Source organism: Salmo salar, chromosome ssa15, assembly GCF_905237065.1.
Source record: "Salmo salar chromosome ssa15, Ssal_v3.1, whole genome shotgun sequence".
NCBI classification, from domain to species: Eukaryota; Metazoa; Chordata; class Actinopteri; order Salmoniformes; family Salmonidae; genus Salmo; species Salmo salar.
The window spans coordinates 102,449,524-102,466,411 of record NC_059456.1 but is presented as its reverse complement, the minus strand read 5'-3'; the positions used below and the strand labels follow the sequence as shown (position 1 = coordinate 102,466,411).

At 49.0% G+C, this 16,888-nt stretch overlaps 1 protein-coding gene across 3 annotated transcripts in view; it reads left to right on the top strand.

Moving 5' to 3' along the window:
* The window catches only part of nfyal (nuclear transcription factor Y, alpha, like), a 28,863-nt gene that overhangs the window by 10,089 nt on the left and 1,886 nt on the right, over positions 1–16,888 (top strand). The window contains exons 3-9 of one of the 3 annotated variants that reach the window (XM_014147396.2): positions 3,331–3,414; positions 3,890–4,036; positions 4,206–4,406; positions 7,851–7,956; positions 8,280–8,434; positions 8,568–8,741; positions 12,824–12,928. In XM_014147396.2, the coding sequence (XP_014002871.1) occupies positions 3,331–3,414; positions 3,890–4,036; positions 4,206–4,406; positions 7,851–7,956; positions 8,280–8,434; positions 8,568–8,741; positions 12,824–12,928 (972 nt within the window). 3 annotated transcript variants of the gene reach the window in all.

Genomic DNA, 16,888 nt, shown 5'->3' with positions numbered 1-16,888 from the left:
GTGTTTCCTAGCCTCAGAGCAGTGGGCAGCTGGGAGGAGGTGCTCTTATTCTCAATGGACTTTACAGTGTCCCAGAACCTTTTTGAGTTAGTACTACAGGATGCAAATTTCTGTTTGAAAAATCTAGCCTTAGCTTTTCTAACTGACTGTCTATATTTGTTCCTAACTTCCCTGAAAAGTTGCATATCACGGGGGCTATTCGATGCTAATGCAGAACGCCACAGGATGTTTTTGTGCTGGTCAAGGGCAGACAGGTCTGGAGTGAACCAAGGACTATATCTATTCATAGTTCAACATTTTTTGAGGGGGGCATGCTTATTTAAGATGGTGGGGAAGGCACTTTTAAAGAATAGCCAGGCATCATCTACTGACGGGATGAGGTCAATGTCATTCCAGGATACCCCGGCCAGGTCGATTAGAAAGGCCTGCTCGCAGAAGTGTTTTAGGGAGCGTTTGACAGTGATGAGGGGTGGTCGTTTGGTCCCAGACCCATTACGGATGCAGGCAATGAGGCAGTGATCGCTGAGATCTTGATTGAAAACAGCAGAGGTGTATTTGGAGGGCGAGTTATTTAGGATGATATCTATGAGGGTGCCCGTGTTTACGGCTTTGGGGTTGTACCTGGTAAGTTCATTGATCATTTATGTGAGATTGAGTGCATCAAGCTTAGATTGTAGGATGGCCGGGGTGTTAAGCATGTCCCAGTTTAGGTCACCTAGTAGCACGAGCACAGAAGATAGATGGGGAGCAATCAATTCACATATGGTATCGAGGGCACAGCTGGGGGCAGAGGGAGGTCTATAGCAAGCGGCAACAGTGAGAGACTTGTTTCTGGAAAGGTGAATTTTTAGAAGCTCGAATTGTTTTGGTACAGATGTTGCAGGCTATATGGTGTCCAGGGCACAGCTGGGGGCAGAGGGTGGTCTATAACATGCGCTGTTTGATCTACTCCAGGAAGTGATGTTGCAGGCTAGCTCTACTCCAGGAAGTGATGTTGCAGGCTAGCTCTACTCCAGGAAGTGATGTTGCAGGCTAGCTCTACTCCAGGAAGTGATGTTGCGGGCTAGCTCTACTCCAGGAAGTGATGTTGCGGGCTAGCTCTACTCCAGGAAGTGACGTTGCAGGCTAGCTCCGTGCTGCTCGCTCTCATTGAGTTACTCAAGTTGAAGGCTGACCAGGGTACTGGAGGCTGCCATTAGCAACAACATTTTCCTTCGAACCTCTTCTGTGTGCGATTTATTATTATTTTTTATAGAATTTTATTTGTATATTTAATTTTTTTTTTTTTTTAATCTTGTTTTTTATATATTTATTTTAGAATTAAATGTTTTATTAAATAATTGGTTCAAGTACACTATATATACAAAGGTATTTGGACACCCCTTCAAGTTAGTGGATTCGGCTATTTCAGCCACACCCGCTGCTGACAGGTGTATAAAATCAAGCACACACCGCCATGTAATTTCCATATACAAACATTGGCAGTAGAATGGCCTTACTGAACAGCTCAGTGACTTTCAACGTGGCACTGTCATAGGATGCCATCTTCAGTTCATCAGGTTTCTGCCCTGCTAGAGCGGCATCGGTCAACTGTAAGTGCTGTTATTGTGAAGTGGAAATGTCTAGGAGCAACAACGGCTCAGCCGCTAAGTGGTAGGCCACATAAGCTCACAGAATGGGACCGCCGAGCGCATAACGCATAAGAATCATCTGTCCTTGGTTGCAACACTCACTACCGAGTTCCAAACTGTCTCTGGAAGCAACGTCAGCACAATAACTGTTTGTCGGGAGCTTCATGAAGTGGGTTTCCGTGGCCGAGCAGCTGCACACAAGCCTAGGATCACCAGGCGCAATGCCAAGCATCAGCTGGAGTGGTGTAAAGCTCGCCACCATTGGACTCTGGAGCAGTGGAAACGCGTTCTCTGGAGTGATGAATCACGCTTCACCATCTGGTAGCCCGACGGAAGAATCTGGCTTTGGCGGATGCCAGGAGAAAGTTACCTGCCCGAATGCATAGTGCCAACTGTAAAGTTTGGTGGAGGAGGAATAATGGTCTGGGGCTGTTTTTCATGGTTTGGGCTAGACCCCTTAGTTCCAGTAAAGGGACATTTTAACACTGGCCTGCACAGAGCCCTGACCTTAACTCCATCGAACACTTTTAGGATGAATTGGAACACCGACTGCAAGCCGGGCCGAATCGCGCAACAATTGCACAACACCTCACTAATGCTCTTGTGGCTGAATGGAAGCAAGTCCCCGCAGCAATGTTCCAACATCTGATGGAAAGCCTTCCCAGAAGAGTGGAGGCTGTTATAGCAGCAAAGGGGGGACCAACTCCATATTAATGCCCATGATTTTGGAATGAGATGTTTGAAGAACAGGTGTCCACATACTTTTGGTCATGTAGTGTACATACCTCGAGTGCATTTAGAAGCAATTATTTATACTGTGATTGCCTTCTAAAACTTTAAAAAAATGTATTCTAAGATTGACCGCCATTTCCTGGTTGCTGAAATTCTAGTAGTTTGCCTAATTTCAGTTTGTGACACAACAAGCATGTATAGTGTAGAGATTCATTGTACTATCTAAACAGCTAGGAAATATCTTTTCAATAACCAAAAATATTGTATTTTTAGCTGTTTGAAGCTGGTCTACAAAACCGAAAGTAAAAGATGCAAAAAAAACGTAACTTTTTAAGAATGGGAAGCATAGAAATAGAGCACATAGAACAGATCTACCGCTTCTTAGACTTGCTTTCAACGAGAATGACAGCTCTATAAAACACATTTTCTATGTGAATTTGTGTGGGTCACCCAAAAATTTTATATATATTTAAATATTTTCATGCTAGATGTTTTCTAAGGCCCTTTTTCATCTGTTTGACCAGAAATCAAAGCCTTTGCTTATTCCTCATTTTTAGGATGGAAAATGGTTAAAAAAATGAATATATGCCTTAATAAAAATCTAAAAATCTTAGCGTTCATTTGACACCCAGTTTGGTGAATTTCACATGTTATTGCTCATGGGACATTTTACATGGAAATGCAATTATACTGCTTATTTTATCAAACAATTGTTATACCTCTCTGCGACCTCTGGGACGAGGCGTCTCTTGTTATACCTCTCTGGGACCTCTGGGACGAGGCGTCTCGTGTTATACGTCTCTGGGACCTCTGGGACGAGGCGTCTCGTGTTATGCAGAATCACTGATATCAACATCGCCTTGCTTCCCCAAATATATCTACTCGTGATGTGATCGAGGTTAGCGATTCTGCTCCTCGCCTTGCTCAAAGTGATCCAACGTATGCTTGCATGCTGCCTTGTCTGCAGACTCAGGGCACAGTGACGGCAGTGCAGCTGCAGAACGAGGCGGCCGTAATGACGGCCTCTGGCCAGCAGGTGCAGACACTCCAGGTAGTGGTGTGACCGCCGGCCTGACTGTCACTCAGTGTCACAGTGTACTTGCATGACCCTCGTCCACCCACCCATCTCAGTGCTCTGAGCGCCGCTAGCATGCTATTAGCCTATCGCTGTTCTGAACTACAATGTAACTCCTTTTTAATGGAGGTATCAACATTTTCAAACAATAATTCGGCCATCTTGTTGTTCATCGTATTTGACTCTGTTTTCCGCGTAGTGTCAACTCAAAGAGCTGGCTCCATTCCAAGTGTGTGTGTGTGTGTGTGTGTGTATTTATCATTTTATTTCCTAAAAGCAGGAATGCTTTGTCAGAAATGTCAATTCATACACCTGAATGGCATGCATGGCATTCTATGGCAACTCTGGCTGTGCCATGAAACGGTTACTTTATATGAAGCTATACATTGGATGATTTATATTGACAAATTAACAACCAAATGAAACAATGAACTTAACCCCCCCCCAACAGGTCCAGGGTCAGCCCCTGATGGTGCAGGTGAGCGGAGGGCAGTTGATCACGTCGTCAGGGCAACCCATCATGGTGCAGGCTATGGGTGGGGGACAGGGACAGACCATCATGCAAGTGCCTGTGTCTGGAGGACAGGGAGTACAACAGGTGAGAAATTGAAATATATTTACTAGAACCCATTCAATGAGGATGCAGTCAAATTGCAGTGGTCTTAGGGACTTGGCCCATTCTAGTAATCCTATTTCTTTGAGCCAGATTCAGGAGTTGGAATGATATTATGAACACATGCTATCATCTGATCATGTCTCACTGTCAGATCCAGCTACAGGGCGGACAGCAGATCCAGCTACAGGGCGGACAGCAGATCCAGCTGCAGAACGGCCAGATGTTACAGCTAGGGGGACAGCAGATCCAGCTGCAGAACGGCCAGATGTTACAGCTAGGGGGACAGCAGGGTCAAACACAACAGATCATCATCCAACAGCCACAACAAGCCATCACAGCCGGACAGAACCAGGTATATATACACACCACACACACACACACACACACACACACACACAGGCGCATGTACGCACATACACACACACACACACTCCCACACACACACAGGCGCATGTACGCACACACACACACACGCTCCCACACACACACGCTCCCACACACACACGCTCCCACACACACACGCTCCCACACATGCACAGGCGCATGTACACATACACACACACACACACAGGCGCATGTACACACACACATACTCCCACACACACACGGGCGCATGTACACATACACACACACACACATACACATACTCCCACACACACACAGGCGCATGCACACACTCTCTCACACACACAATCACAGGCGCATGTATGCGCACACACACACAATTAGTTAAACTTCCACGTGATGAACTACAAACCTCTCATTACGCACATTTGAGGTATGAGTAAGACCTGTGAGTGAGTGTGGAACCTCTGGTCTGTGTGTTCCTGTATGTAGAGTCAGGAGTGGCCCCGTACTGTGTGGTCCTGTATGTAGAGTCAGGAGTGGCCCCGTACTGTGTGGTCCTGTATGTAGAGTCGGGAGTGGCCCCGTACTGTGTGTTCCTGTATGTAGGGTCGGGAGTGGCCCCGTACTGTGTGTTCCTGTATGTAGGGTCAGGAGTGGCCCCGTACTGTGTGTTCCTGTATGTAGGGTCGGGAGTGGCCCCGTACTGTGTGTTCCTGTATGTAGGGTCGGGAGTGGCCCCGTACTGTGTGTTCCTGTATGTAGGGTCGGGAGTGGCCCCGTACTGTGTGTTCCTGTATGTAGGGTCGGGAGTGGCCCCGTACTGTGTGTTCCTGTATGTAGGGTCAGTAGTGGCCCCGTACTGTGTGTTCCTGTATGTAGGGTCAGGAGTTGCCCCGTACTGTGTGGTCCTGTATGTAGAGTCAGGAGTGGCCCCGTACTGTGTGGTCCTGTATGTAGAGTCAGGAGTGGCCCCGTACTGTGTGTTCCTGTATGTAGAGTCGGGAGTGGCCCCGTACTGTGTGTTCCTGTATGTAGAGTCGGGAGTGGCCCCGTACTGTGTGTTCCTGTATGTAGGGTCGGGAGTGGCCCCGTACTGTGTGTTCCTGTATGTAGGGTCAGGAGTGGCCCCGTACTGTGTGTTCCTGTAGGGTCGGGAGTGGCCCCGTACTGTGTGTTCCTGTATGTAGGGTCGGGAGTGGCCCCGTACTGTGTGTTCCTGTATGTAGGGTCGGGAGTGGCCCCGTACTGTGTGTTCCTGTATGTAGGGTCAGTAGTGGCCCCGTACTGTGTGTTCCTGTATGTAGGGTCAGGAGTTGCCCCGTACTGTGTGGTCCTGTATGTAGAGTCAGGAGTGGCCCCGTACTGTGTGGTCCTGTATGTAGAGTCGGGAGTGGCCCCGTACTGTGTGGTCCTGTATGTAGAGTCGGGAGTGGCCCCGTACTGTGTGGTCCTGTATGTAGAGTCGGGAGTGGCCCCGTACTGTGTGGTCCTGTATGTAGGGTCGGGAGTGGCCCCGTACTGTGTGTTCCTGTATGTAGGGTCGGGAGTGGCCCCGTACTGTGTGTTCCTGTATGTAGGGTCGGGAGTGGCCCCGTACTGTGTGTTCCTGTATGTAGGGTCGGGAGTGGCCCCGTACTGTGTGTTCCTGTATGTAGGGTCGGGAGTGGCCCCGTACTGTGTGTTCCTGTATGTAGGGTCGGGAGTGGCCCCGTACTGTGTGTTCCTGTATGTAGGGTCGGGAGTGGCCCCGTACTGTGTGTTCCTGTATGTAGGGTCGGGAGTGGCCCCGTACTGTGTGTTCCTGTATGTAGGGTCGGGAGTGGCCCCGTACTGTGTGTTCCTGTATGTAGGGTCGGGAGTGGCCCCGTACTGTGTGTTCCTGTATGTAGGGTCGGGAGTGGCCCCGTACTGTGTGTTCCTGTATGTAGGGTCGGGAGTGGCCCCGTACTGTGTGTTCCTGTATGTAGGGTCGGGAGTGGCCCCGTACTGTGTGTTCCTGTATGTAGGGTCGGGAGTGGCCCCGTACTGTGTGTTCCTGTATGTAGGGTCGGGAGTGGCCCCGTACTGTGTGTTCCTGTATGTAGGGTCGGGAGTGGCCCCGTACTGTGTGTTCCTGTATGTAGGGTCGGGAGTGGCCCCGTACTGTGTGTTCCTGTATGTAGGGTCGGGAGTGGCCCCGTACTGTGTGTTCCTGTATGTAGGGTCGGGAGTGGCCCCGTACTGTGTGTTCCTGTCTGTAGGGTCGGGAGTGGCCCCGTACTGTGTGTTCCTGTATGTAGGGTCAGGAGTGGCCCCGTACTGTGTGTTCCTGTATGTAGGGTCAGGAGTGGCCCCGTACTGTGTGTTCCTGTATGTAGGGTCAGGAGTGGCCCCGTACTGTGTGGTCCTGTATGTAGAGTCAGGAGTGGCCCCGTACTGTGTGGTCCTGTATGTAGAGTCAGGAGTGGCCCCGTACTGTGTGGTCCTGTATGTAGAGTCAGGAGTGGCCCCGTACTGTGTGGTCCTGTATGTAGAGTCAGGAGTGGCCTTGTACTGTGTGGTCCTGTATGTAGAGTCAGGAGTGGCCCCGTACTGTGTGGTCCTGTATGTAGAGTCAGGAGTGGCCCCGTACTGTGTGGTCCTGTATGTAGAGTCAGGAGTGGCCCCGTACTGTGTGGTCCTGTATGTAGAGTCAGGAGTGGCCCCGTACTGTGTGGTCCTGTATGTAGGGTCAGGAGTGGCCCCGTACTGTGTGGTCCTGTATGTAGAGTCAGGAGTGGCCCCGTACTGTGTGGTCCTGTATGTAGAGTCAGGGTGGCCCCGTACTGTGTGGTCCTGTATGTAGAGTCAGGAGTGGCCCCGTACTCTATGGCTGCCGTTTTTACGAGCTCAGACCCAACTTTGCTATTTTGTGATTCTTTTGGAGTTTATTTTTTACTTTATTTTCACAAATGTATCAACTATCATTACTTATGAAGAACACAGATCAGGCAGTTACTTACCTCCAATTCCGGCTTCGATCTCGGCTTCGACTCACCTGCCCTCGGGCTCTTTCTGTAATTCCTTCCCAATTGAAGGGTTATTAATAGGGATTCTTCTGGATTTTTGGCAATGAAGCCCACTATCTACTTCCCCAGAAGGAAGTTCGAGGTCGTATTGTGAGCCGATGCTGACTAGCGTTACCCATAGACTTCTAGTCATTGCGCTATCTGCTAGCATTGACTTAGTCATTATGCTAACGCTAGTTAGCAACTGCGCTAGTTAACAACTCCCTTCAAACTGCACGCAGATGTAAAAATTGGGGGTAAGGCTCTGTTCTTGTACATCAAGTTGTCTCGCGCTACAGAAACAGGACACGGGTTCTTACTCCTATGAGCCGTTCCAGTTCGCACAAGCCAAGGCTCATGCTACTTACTTTACTTGTAGTCATATGTGACCCAGTCCTGTGTGTTCTGTTGTGTTCCTACAGGGCCAACAGATCCAGTTGCAGCAGGGCCAGCAGCTGGCGCAGACGGCTGACGGACAGACCATCGTCTACCAGCCAGTCAACGCAGACGGCACTGTCCTGCAACAGGGTATGTTTACAGTACACACACACACACACACACACACACACACACACACACACACACACACACTGATATGCATGGCCACACGCATGCCTACACACACACACACACACACACACTGATATGCATGGCCACACGCATGCCTACACACACACACACACACACACACACACACACACACACACTTCCAGTAATATATACATTCTGTACATTCTCAAAAGCTGTTAGTTATATGCCGTCACATACTGTACCTTCTGATGCCGTGAGAGGAATGTCAATCTGATGACTGTAGTAATGGTGATGGTGATAAGGAGGCTTTTACTCCACAGGAATGATCACCATCCCAGCAGGCAGCCTGTCGGGGGCTCAGATGGTACAGACAGGGGGCGCCAACACCACCACCACTAACAGTGGACAGCAGGGCACTGTGACCGTCACCCTGCCGGTCTCTGGCAACATGATGAACACCGGTGGCATGGTCATGGTAAGGTATTGGGCAGTGAATTAGATATTACACAATCTCTATGATATGGGGTGTTTTATTGGAAAGAATTGTCTCTGTCAGGCACATGCCATGTGTGTGTTTGTCCCTTAACTAGTTTGTCTCTCCCTGCTAGATGATGCCTAGTGGAGGTACGGTTCCTGCTATGCAGCGTATCCCTCTACCTGGGGCTGAGATGTTAGAGGAGGAACCTCTGTACGTCAACGCTAAACAGTACCATCGCATCCTGAAGAGAAGACAGGCCCGCGCCAAGCTGGAGGCAGAGGGCAAGATCCCCAAGGAGAGGAGGGTGAGTAACCTGGGTTAGGGTAGGGCTTCAAATCAAATGTTATTTGTCACATGTGTCGTAAACAACAGACTAACAGTGAAATGCTTACTTACAGGCCCTTCCCAACAATGAGGAGAGAAAAAATAAAAGATAAATAATTATTACACAATGAGTAACGAGAACTTGGCTACAGTACCAGTCAAAAGTTTGGACACACCTACTCATTGAAGGGTTTAACTTTGGTTTAACAATAACTTGCCAATATACACAGTGTACCAGGGATAGGAGGTCATTGAGGAAACAGGATATATAATAAACAGTAGCAGCAGCGTATGTGATGAGTCAAAAGAGATATTGCTAAAATTATCAATGCAGATAGTCCAGGTTGCTATTGATGAACTATTTAGCAGTCTCATGGTTTGGGCGTAGAAGGTCAGGGTCCTGTTGGTTCCAGATTCGGTGCATCGGTACCTCTTGCATCGCGGTAGCAGAGAGAATGGTCTATGACTTGGGTGACTGCAGCCTTTGACAAATTTTTTTAGGGCCTTCCTCTGACACCGCCTGGTATAGAGGTCCTGGATGGCAGGGACCTTGGCCCCAATGATGTACTGGGCCGTACGCACTACCCTCTGTTGCGCCGTGCAGTCAGATGCCAAGCAGTTGCCCTACTAAGCAGTGGTGCAGCCAGTCAAGATGCTTACAATGGTGCAGTTGTAGACATTTTTAGAGGATCTGAGGGTCCATGCCAAATCTTTTCAGCCTCCTGAGGGGGAAGAGGTGGAAGAGGTGTTGTCGTGGCGTCTTCGAGACTGTTGGTGTATGTGGATCATAATAATTCCTTCTGATGACCTAAGGCAACGCCGATGACGAAGAAGAGGAAGGAAAGTGGGACTCCAAGCTAGGCTGAAAAGACGGGCTACACGGCCTCGTCTTCCTAATCTGATGGCTAATGTCCAATCGCTGGAACTCTGAGCAAGGCTTCAAGCGCAAAGGGACATAAGGGAAGGGAATGTCTTTATTTTTACTGAGACGTGGCTTACGGACAACACACTCGACTCTGCTATTCAACCAGACGTCTTCTCCGTATTTCGAATGACTCGAACAGTGCTTCTGGTAAGAGTCGGTCGGTCGGGGAATGTTTCCTCATAAACAGTTCCTAGCGTACCGAAGTTGAAAACACAACGAGCTGCTGTTCACCCATCCTGTAGTTTCTGATGCTAAAATGTCGACCCCACTATATGCAGAGGGTTTTTCTTTATTTTGACTATTTTCTACATTGTAGAATAATAGAAGATATCAGTACTATGAAATAACACATATGGAATCATGTAGTAACCAAAAAAGTGCTAAACAAATGAAAATATATCTGAGATTCTTCAAAGTAGCCACCCTTTGCCTTGATGGAGGCTTTGCACACTCTGAAGAAATTTGACATGCCGCCCCAGGTCCTCTCCAAATACTATCCCAGCACCATCGAGAGTGTCCTGACTGGTTGCATCATGGCCTGGTAAAGGAATTTTCCATCCACTACCACAAGGCCCTCCAGTTGGTAAAGACGGCCCAATACATCACTGGGACCGTGCTTCCACCCATCCAGGACATCTTCTCGAAAGGGTTCATATGGAAGGCACGCAGCACCATCACAGACCCCACACACCCCAACCATGAGTTGTTCTCTCCCTTACCGTTGGGCAGATGGTATCAGAGCATGAGGTCTGATACCAACAGGCTCAGAGACAATTTCTATTTACAAGCCATCAGACTGCTGAACACGACTGGACTGACCAACTGCTCTGATTCTCTGCACATTAGCAAACATCACAACTGCTGCTACCAGACCCTTACGATACTGCTCACTTTATACACTTGCCCCTCCAATCCCCCCTTCCCCAATACGCGTGTAAATATTTTGCTCTATAAATTGGGCCTTCCTGTATTATACTGATGCTAAAATGTTTATTCTACTGAGACATTTACTTATTGTTCCTGTTCTTATCTTTAATTATTTCTTATTGTTGTTGCATTGTTCTAGAAGGAACCTATAAGTAAGCATTTCATTGGACGATGTATCCCGTACATACGACTAATAAAAACTAGTGATGTGGACACAGAGGAACTTGAATCTCTCGACCCGCTCCACTACAGCCCTGTCGATGTGGATGGGGGCGACCTGGCCCTCCGTTTCCTGTAGTCCACGATCAGTTCCTTTTGTCTTGATCATGTTGAAGGACAGGTTGTCCTGGCACCACAATGCCAAGTCACTGACCTCCTCCCTATAGGCTGTCTCATCGGTGATCAGGCCAACCATGTCGTGCCTTCAGCAAACTTAATGATGGTGTTGGAGTCGTGCGCGGCCAAGCAGTTGGGGTTGAACAGGGAGGGCAATAAATGCGTCCGCATGCTTCCTAGCCGAAACTGTTCATAAGAGTTTATGCATATGTTATGACATTTTGTGACGTTTTTGTACGTTTTGGACTTTGGCGGGGGAACACCAAAACAATTCTAGAGGCAAGACAAAGTTCGGAGCCGAATTCTACGCTCCTTCGTCGATGATCGGTAGGGATCCTTCAGTAAAGTTTTTGTTGTCATTCAATGAGAGACAACTTGCTTTCATGTACAATTTTCTTTTATTGAGAAATACTGCACTCAACATCTTAGTTAGATGTAAAATTGCGAGGCTAAGCTCTCCTTGGTAAAAACGTTGAAATGAATGACAGATTTATTGAGTTATTTTAGATCAATTCTGACTTATGGAAGTGTATACTGGCTACAGCTTCTCAAAACAGTACTATTGCTTTTTCAAGCGAAGGTCTTTTAAGGGAGTATGCGAGCATACTTGTTGAGTTCGGCTAGCCGAGTTTGGCAAGGCACCAGCCAACTGAAGGATGGTGAAGCCTTAAACACACACCACTGAGGGGCCCCCGTGTTGCGGGTCAGCGTGGCGGATGTGTTGTTGCCTACCCTCACCACCTGTGGGGCAGCCTGTCAGGAAGTCCAGGATCCAGTTGCAGAGGGAGGTGTTCATTCCCAGGGTCCTGAGCTTAGTGATGAGCTTGGCGGGCACTATGTTGTTGAACACTGAGCTATAGTCAATGAACAGCTTTTCTCAAGTAGATGTTTCTCTTGTCCAGGTGGGAGAGGGCAGTGTGAAGTGCAATAGAGATTGCATCGTCTGTGGTCGGACGGTATGCGAATTGGATTGGACCCAGGATTTCTGGGATGATGGTGTTGATGTGAGCCCTGACCCGCCTTTCAAAGCATTTCATAGCTACAGTTGAGTGCTTCGGGGCGATAGTCATTTAGACAGGTTACCTTGGCGTTCTTGGGCACAGGGACTATGGAGGTCTGTTTGAAACATGTAGGTCTTACAGACTGGGTCAGGGGTTGAAAATGTCTGAAGACATTTGCCAGCTGATCAGGGAATGCTCTTAAGTATGCGTCCTGGTAATGTCTGGCTCCGTGGCATTTTGAATGTATTTTTCAATTTTGTGAACACATTTTTATTTAGTTTTGCCTTGTGAATGTTAACCTGTTTTACAGGTCTTACTCACCGGCTATGGAGAGCGAGATCAGACAGTTGTCCAGAACAACTAGTCCTCTCATGCACAGTTCAGTGTTGCTTGCCTCGAAGCAAGAAGGAATTTATCTGGTCTGGTAGGCTCGCGATACTGGGCAGCTTGTGGCAGGGTTCCTCGTTGTTATCTGTGATACTTTGTGAGCGTCAGCTGACGTAGTAGAGTATGACAGCGCCAAGCTGGAGGCTGAGAGAAAGACCCCCCCCCCAAAGAGAGGAGGATGAGTCAGAATGGTCTCACGCTTTTCTGAAGGTCTGTCACCTGAAACCCCACCTCTTTAAGGAATACCTGGGATAGGATATAGTAATCCTTCTAACCCCCCCCCCCCCCCAAAAAAAAAAGATATAGATGTACTATTGTAAAGTGGTTGTTCCACTGGATATCTTAAGGTGAATGCACCAATTTGTAAGTCGCTCTGGATAAGAGCGTCTGCTAAATGACGTAAATGTAAATGATTATGTTCTTCTGATGCTGGACTGAAAGAACAGTGTTGTTAGTGACTAACATCTGTCTGTCTCTGTTTTGCAGAAATACCTGCACGAGTCCCGTCACCGTCACGCCATGCAGCGCAAGAGGGGAGACGGAGGACGCTTCTTCTCTCCCAAGGAGAGGGAGGAGATGGCCCTGGCCCTGGTAAGAGAGCTGGTGAGGGGGAACCACAACCAGATATTCAGGAGGGGATGAGTTGAGGTCCTACTGGCTATCTCTATCTGCTTCCTCACTATAACCGCCATTATACAATTTAAAGAATCCTTACTAGTGGCAGTCTTTTCAGGTTTTATAAAAATACACATAGATGATGATGATAATAATAGCTTTTAGAATGGGAAATGCTGTAATGTACAGTGCATTCGGAAAGTATTCAGACCCCTTGACCCACGTTTTGTTACATTACAGCCTTATTCTAAAATGGATTAATTTGTTTTTTCCCCCTGATCAATCTACACACAATACATTTTTGCAAATTAAAAATAAATAATAATAATGAAATATAACATTTACATAAGTATTTCGACTCTTTACTCAGTACTTTGTTGAAGCACCTTTGGCAGCGATTACAGCCTCAAGTCTTCTTGGGTATGACGCTACAAGCTTGGCAACCTGTATTTGGGGAGTTTCTCCCATTTAATCTCTGCAGATCCTCTCAAGCTCTGTCAGGTTGGATGGGGAGAGTTGCTACACAACTATTTTCAGGTCTCTCTGGAGATGTTAGATCAGGTTCAAGTCCGGACTCTGGCTGGGCCACTCAAGGACATTCAGAGACTTATCTCAAAGCCACTCCTGCGTTGTCTTGGCTGTGTGCTTAGGGTCGTTGTCCTGTTGAAAGGTGAACCTTTGCCCCAGTCTGAGTTCCTGAGTGCTCTGGAGCAGGTTTTCATCGATGATCTCTGTACTTTTCTCCGTTCATGTTTCCCTCGATCCTGACTCGACTACCAGTTCCTGCCGCTGAAAAACCTCCCCACAGCATGATGCTGCCACCACCATGCTTCACCGTAGGGATGGTGCCAGGTTTCCTCTAGACGTGACGCTTGGCACTCAGGCCAAAGAGTTCAATCTTGGCTTCATCAGACCAGAGAATCGTGTTTCTCATGGTCAGAGAGTCTTTAGGTGCATATTTGCAAACTCCAAGTGGGCTGTCATGTGCCTTTTACTGAGTGGCTTCCGTCTGGCCACTCTACCATAAAGGCCTGATTGTTGGAGTGCTGCAGAGATGGTTGTCCTTCTGGAAGGTTCCCCCATCTCCACAGAGATGGGGGAAACTGGAGCTCTGGACCTTTGTCAGAGTGACCATCGGGTTCTTGGTCACCTCCCTGACCAAGGCCCTTCTACATTTACATTTACATTTAGGTCATTTAGCAGACGCTCTTATCCAGAGCGACTTACAAATTGGTGCATTCACCTTATAATATCCAGTGGAACAACCACTTTACAATAGTGCATCTAAATCTTTTAAGGGGGGGGTTAGAAGGATTACTTTATCCTATCCTAGGTATTCCTTAAAGAGGTGGGGTTTCAGGTGTCTTCGGAAGGTGGTGATTGACTCCGCTGTCCTGGCGTCGTGAGGGAGCTTGTTCCACCATTGTGGTGCCAGAGCAGCGAACAGTTTTGACTGGGCTGAGCGGGAACTGTGCTTCCTCAGAGGTAGGGAGGCGAGCAGGCCAGAGGTGGATGAACGCAGTGCCCTTGTTTGAGTGTAGGGCCTGATCAGAGCCTGAAGGTACGGAGGTGCCGTTCCCCTCACAGCTCCGTAGGCAAGCACCATGGTCTTGTAGCGGATGCGAGCTTCGACTGGAAGCCAGTGGAGAGAGCGGAGGAGCGGGGTGACGTGAGAGAACTTGGGAAGGTTGAACACCAGACGGGCTGCGGCGTTCTGGATGAGTTGGAGGGGTTTAATGGCACAGGCAGGGAGCCCAGCCAACAACGAGTTGCAGTAATCCAGACGGGAGATGACAAGTGCCTGGATTAGGACCTGCGCCGCTTCCTGTGTGAGGCAGGGTCGTACTCTGCGAATGTTGTAAAGCATGAACCTACAGGATCGGGTCACCGCCTTGATGTTAGTGGAGAACGACAGGGTGTTGTCCAGGGTCACGCCGAGGCTCTTAGCACTCTGGGAGGAGGACACAAGGGAGTTGTCAACCGTGATGGCGAGATCATGGAACGGGCAGTCCTTCCCCGGGAGGAAGAGCAGCTCCGTCTTGCCGAGGTTCAGCTTGAGGTGGTGATCCGTCATCCACACTGATATGTCTGCCAGACATGCAGAGATGCGATTCGCCACCTGGTTGTCAGAAGGGGGAAAGGAGAAGATTAATTGTGTGTCATCTGCATAGCAATGATATGAGAGACCATGTGAGGATATGACAGAGCCAAGTGACTTGGTGTATAGCGAGAATAGGAGTGGGCCTAGAACAGAGCCCTGGGGGACACCAGTGGTGAGAGCACGTGGTGCGGAGACAGATTCTCGCCACGCCACCTGGTAGGAGCGACCTGTCAGGTAGGACGCAATCCAAGCGTGGGCCGCGCCGGAGATGCCCAGCTCGGAGAGGGTGAAGAGGAGGATCTGATGGTTCACGGTATCAAAGGCAGCAGATAGGTCTAGAAGGATGAGAGGAGAGAGAGTTAGCTTTAGCAGTGCGGAGAGCCTCCGTGACACAGAGAAGAGCAGTCTCAGTTGAATGCCCAGTCTTGAAACCTGACTGATTAGGATCAAGAAGGTCATTCTGAGAGAGATAGCAAGAGAGCTGGCCAAGGACGGCACGTTCAAGAGTTTTGGAGAGAAAGGAAAGAAGGGATACTGGTCTGTAGTTGTTGACATCGGAGGGATCGAGTGTAGGTTTTTTCAGAAGGGGTGCAACTCTCGCTCTCTTGAAGACGGAAGGGACGTAGCCAGCGGTCAAGGATGAGTTGATGAGCGAGGTGAGGTAGGGGAGAAGGTCTCCGGAAATGGTCTGGAGAAGAGAGGAGGGGATAGGGTCAAGTGGGCAGGTTGTTGGGCGGCCGGCCGTCACAAGACGCGAGATTTCATCTGGAGAGAGAGGGGAGAAAGAGGTCAAAGCACAGGGTAGGGCAGTGTGAGCAGGACCAGCGGTGTCGTTTGACTTAGCAACGAGGATCGGATGTCGTCAACCTTCTTTTCAAAATGGTTGACGAAGTCATCCGCAGAGAGGGAGGAGGGGGGGGGGGGGAGGAGGATTCAGGAGGGAGGAGAAGGTAGCAAAGAGCTTCCTAGGGTTAGAGGCAGATGCTTGGAATTTAGAGTGGTAGAAAGTGGCTTTAGCAGCAGAGACAGAAGAGGAAAATGTTGAGAGGAGGGAGTGAAAGGATGCCAGGTCCGCAGGGGAGGCGAAGTTTTCCTCCATTTCCGCTCGGCTGCCCGGAGCCCTGTTCTGTGAGCTCACAGTGAGTCGTCGAGCCACGGAGCAGGAGGGGAGGACCGAGCCGGCCTGGAGGATAGGGGACAGAGGAAATCAAAGGATGCAGAGAGGGAGGAGAGGAGGGTTGAGGAGGCAGAATCAGGAGATAGGTTGGAGAAGGTTTGAGCAGAGGGAAGAGATGATAGGATGGAAGAGGAGAGCGTAGCGGGAGAGAGAGCGAAGGTTGGGACGGCGCAATACCATCCGAGTAGGGGCAGAGTGAGAAGTGTTGGATGAGAGCGAGAGGGAAAAGGATACAAGGTAGTGGTCGGAGACTTGGAGGGGAGTTGCAATGAGATTAGTGGAAGAACAGCATCTAGTAAAGATGAGGTCAAGCGTATTGCCTGCCTTGTGAGTAGGGGGGGAAGGTGAGAGGGTGAGGTCGAAAGAGGAGAGGAGTGGAAAGAAGGAGGCAGAGAGGAATGAGTCGAAGGTAGACGTGGGGAGGTTAAAGTCACCCAGAACTGTGAGAGGTGAGCCATCCTCAGGAAAGGAACTTATCAAGGCGTCAAGCTCATTGATGAACTCTCCAAGGGAACCTGGAGGGCGATAAATGATAAGGATGTTAAGCTTGAAAGGGCTGGTAACTGTGACAGCATGGAATTCTCCCCCGATTGCTCAGTTTGGCCGGGCGGCCAGCTCTAGGAAGAGTCTTGGTGGTTCCAAACTTCTTCCAGTTAAG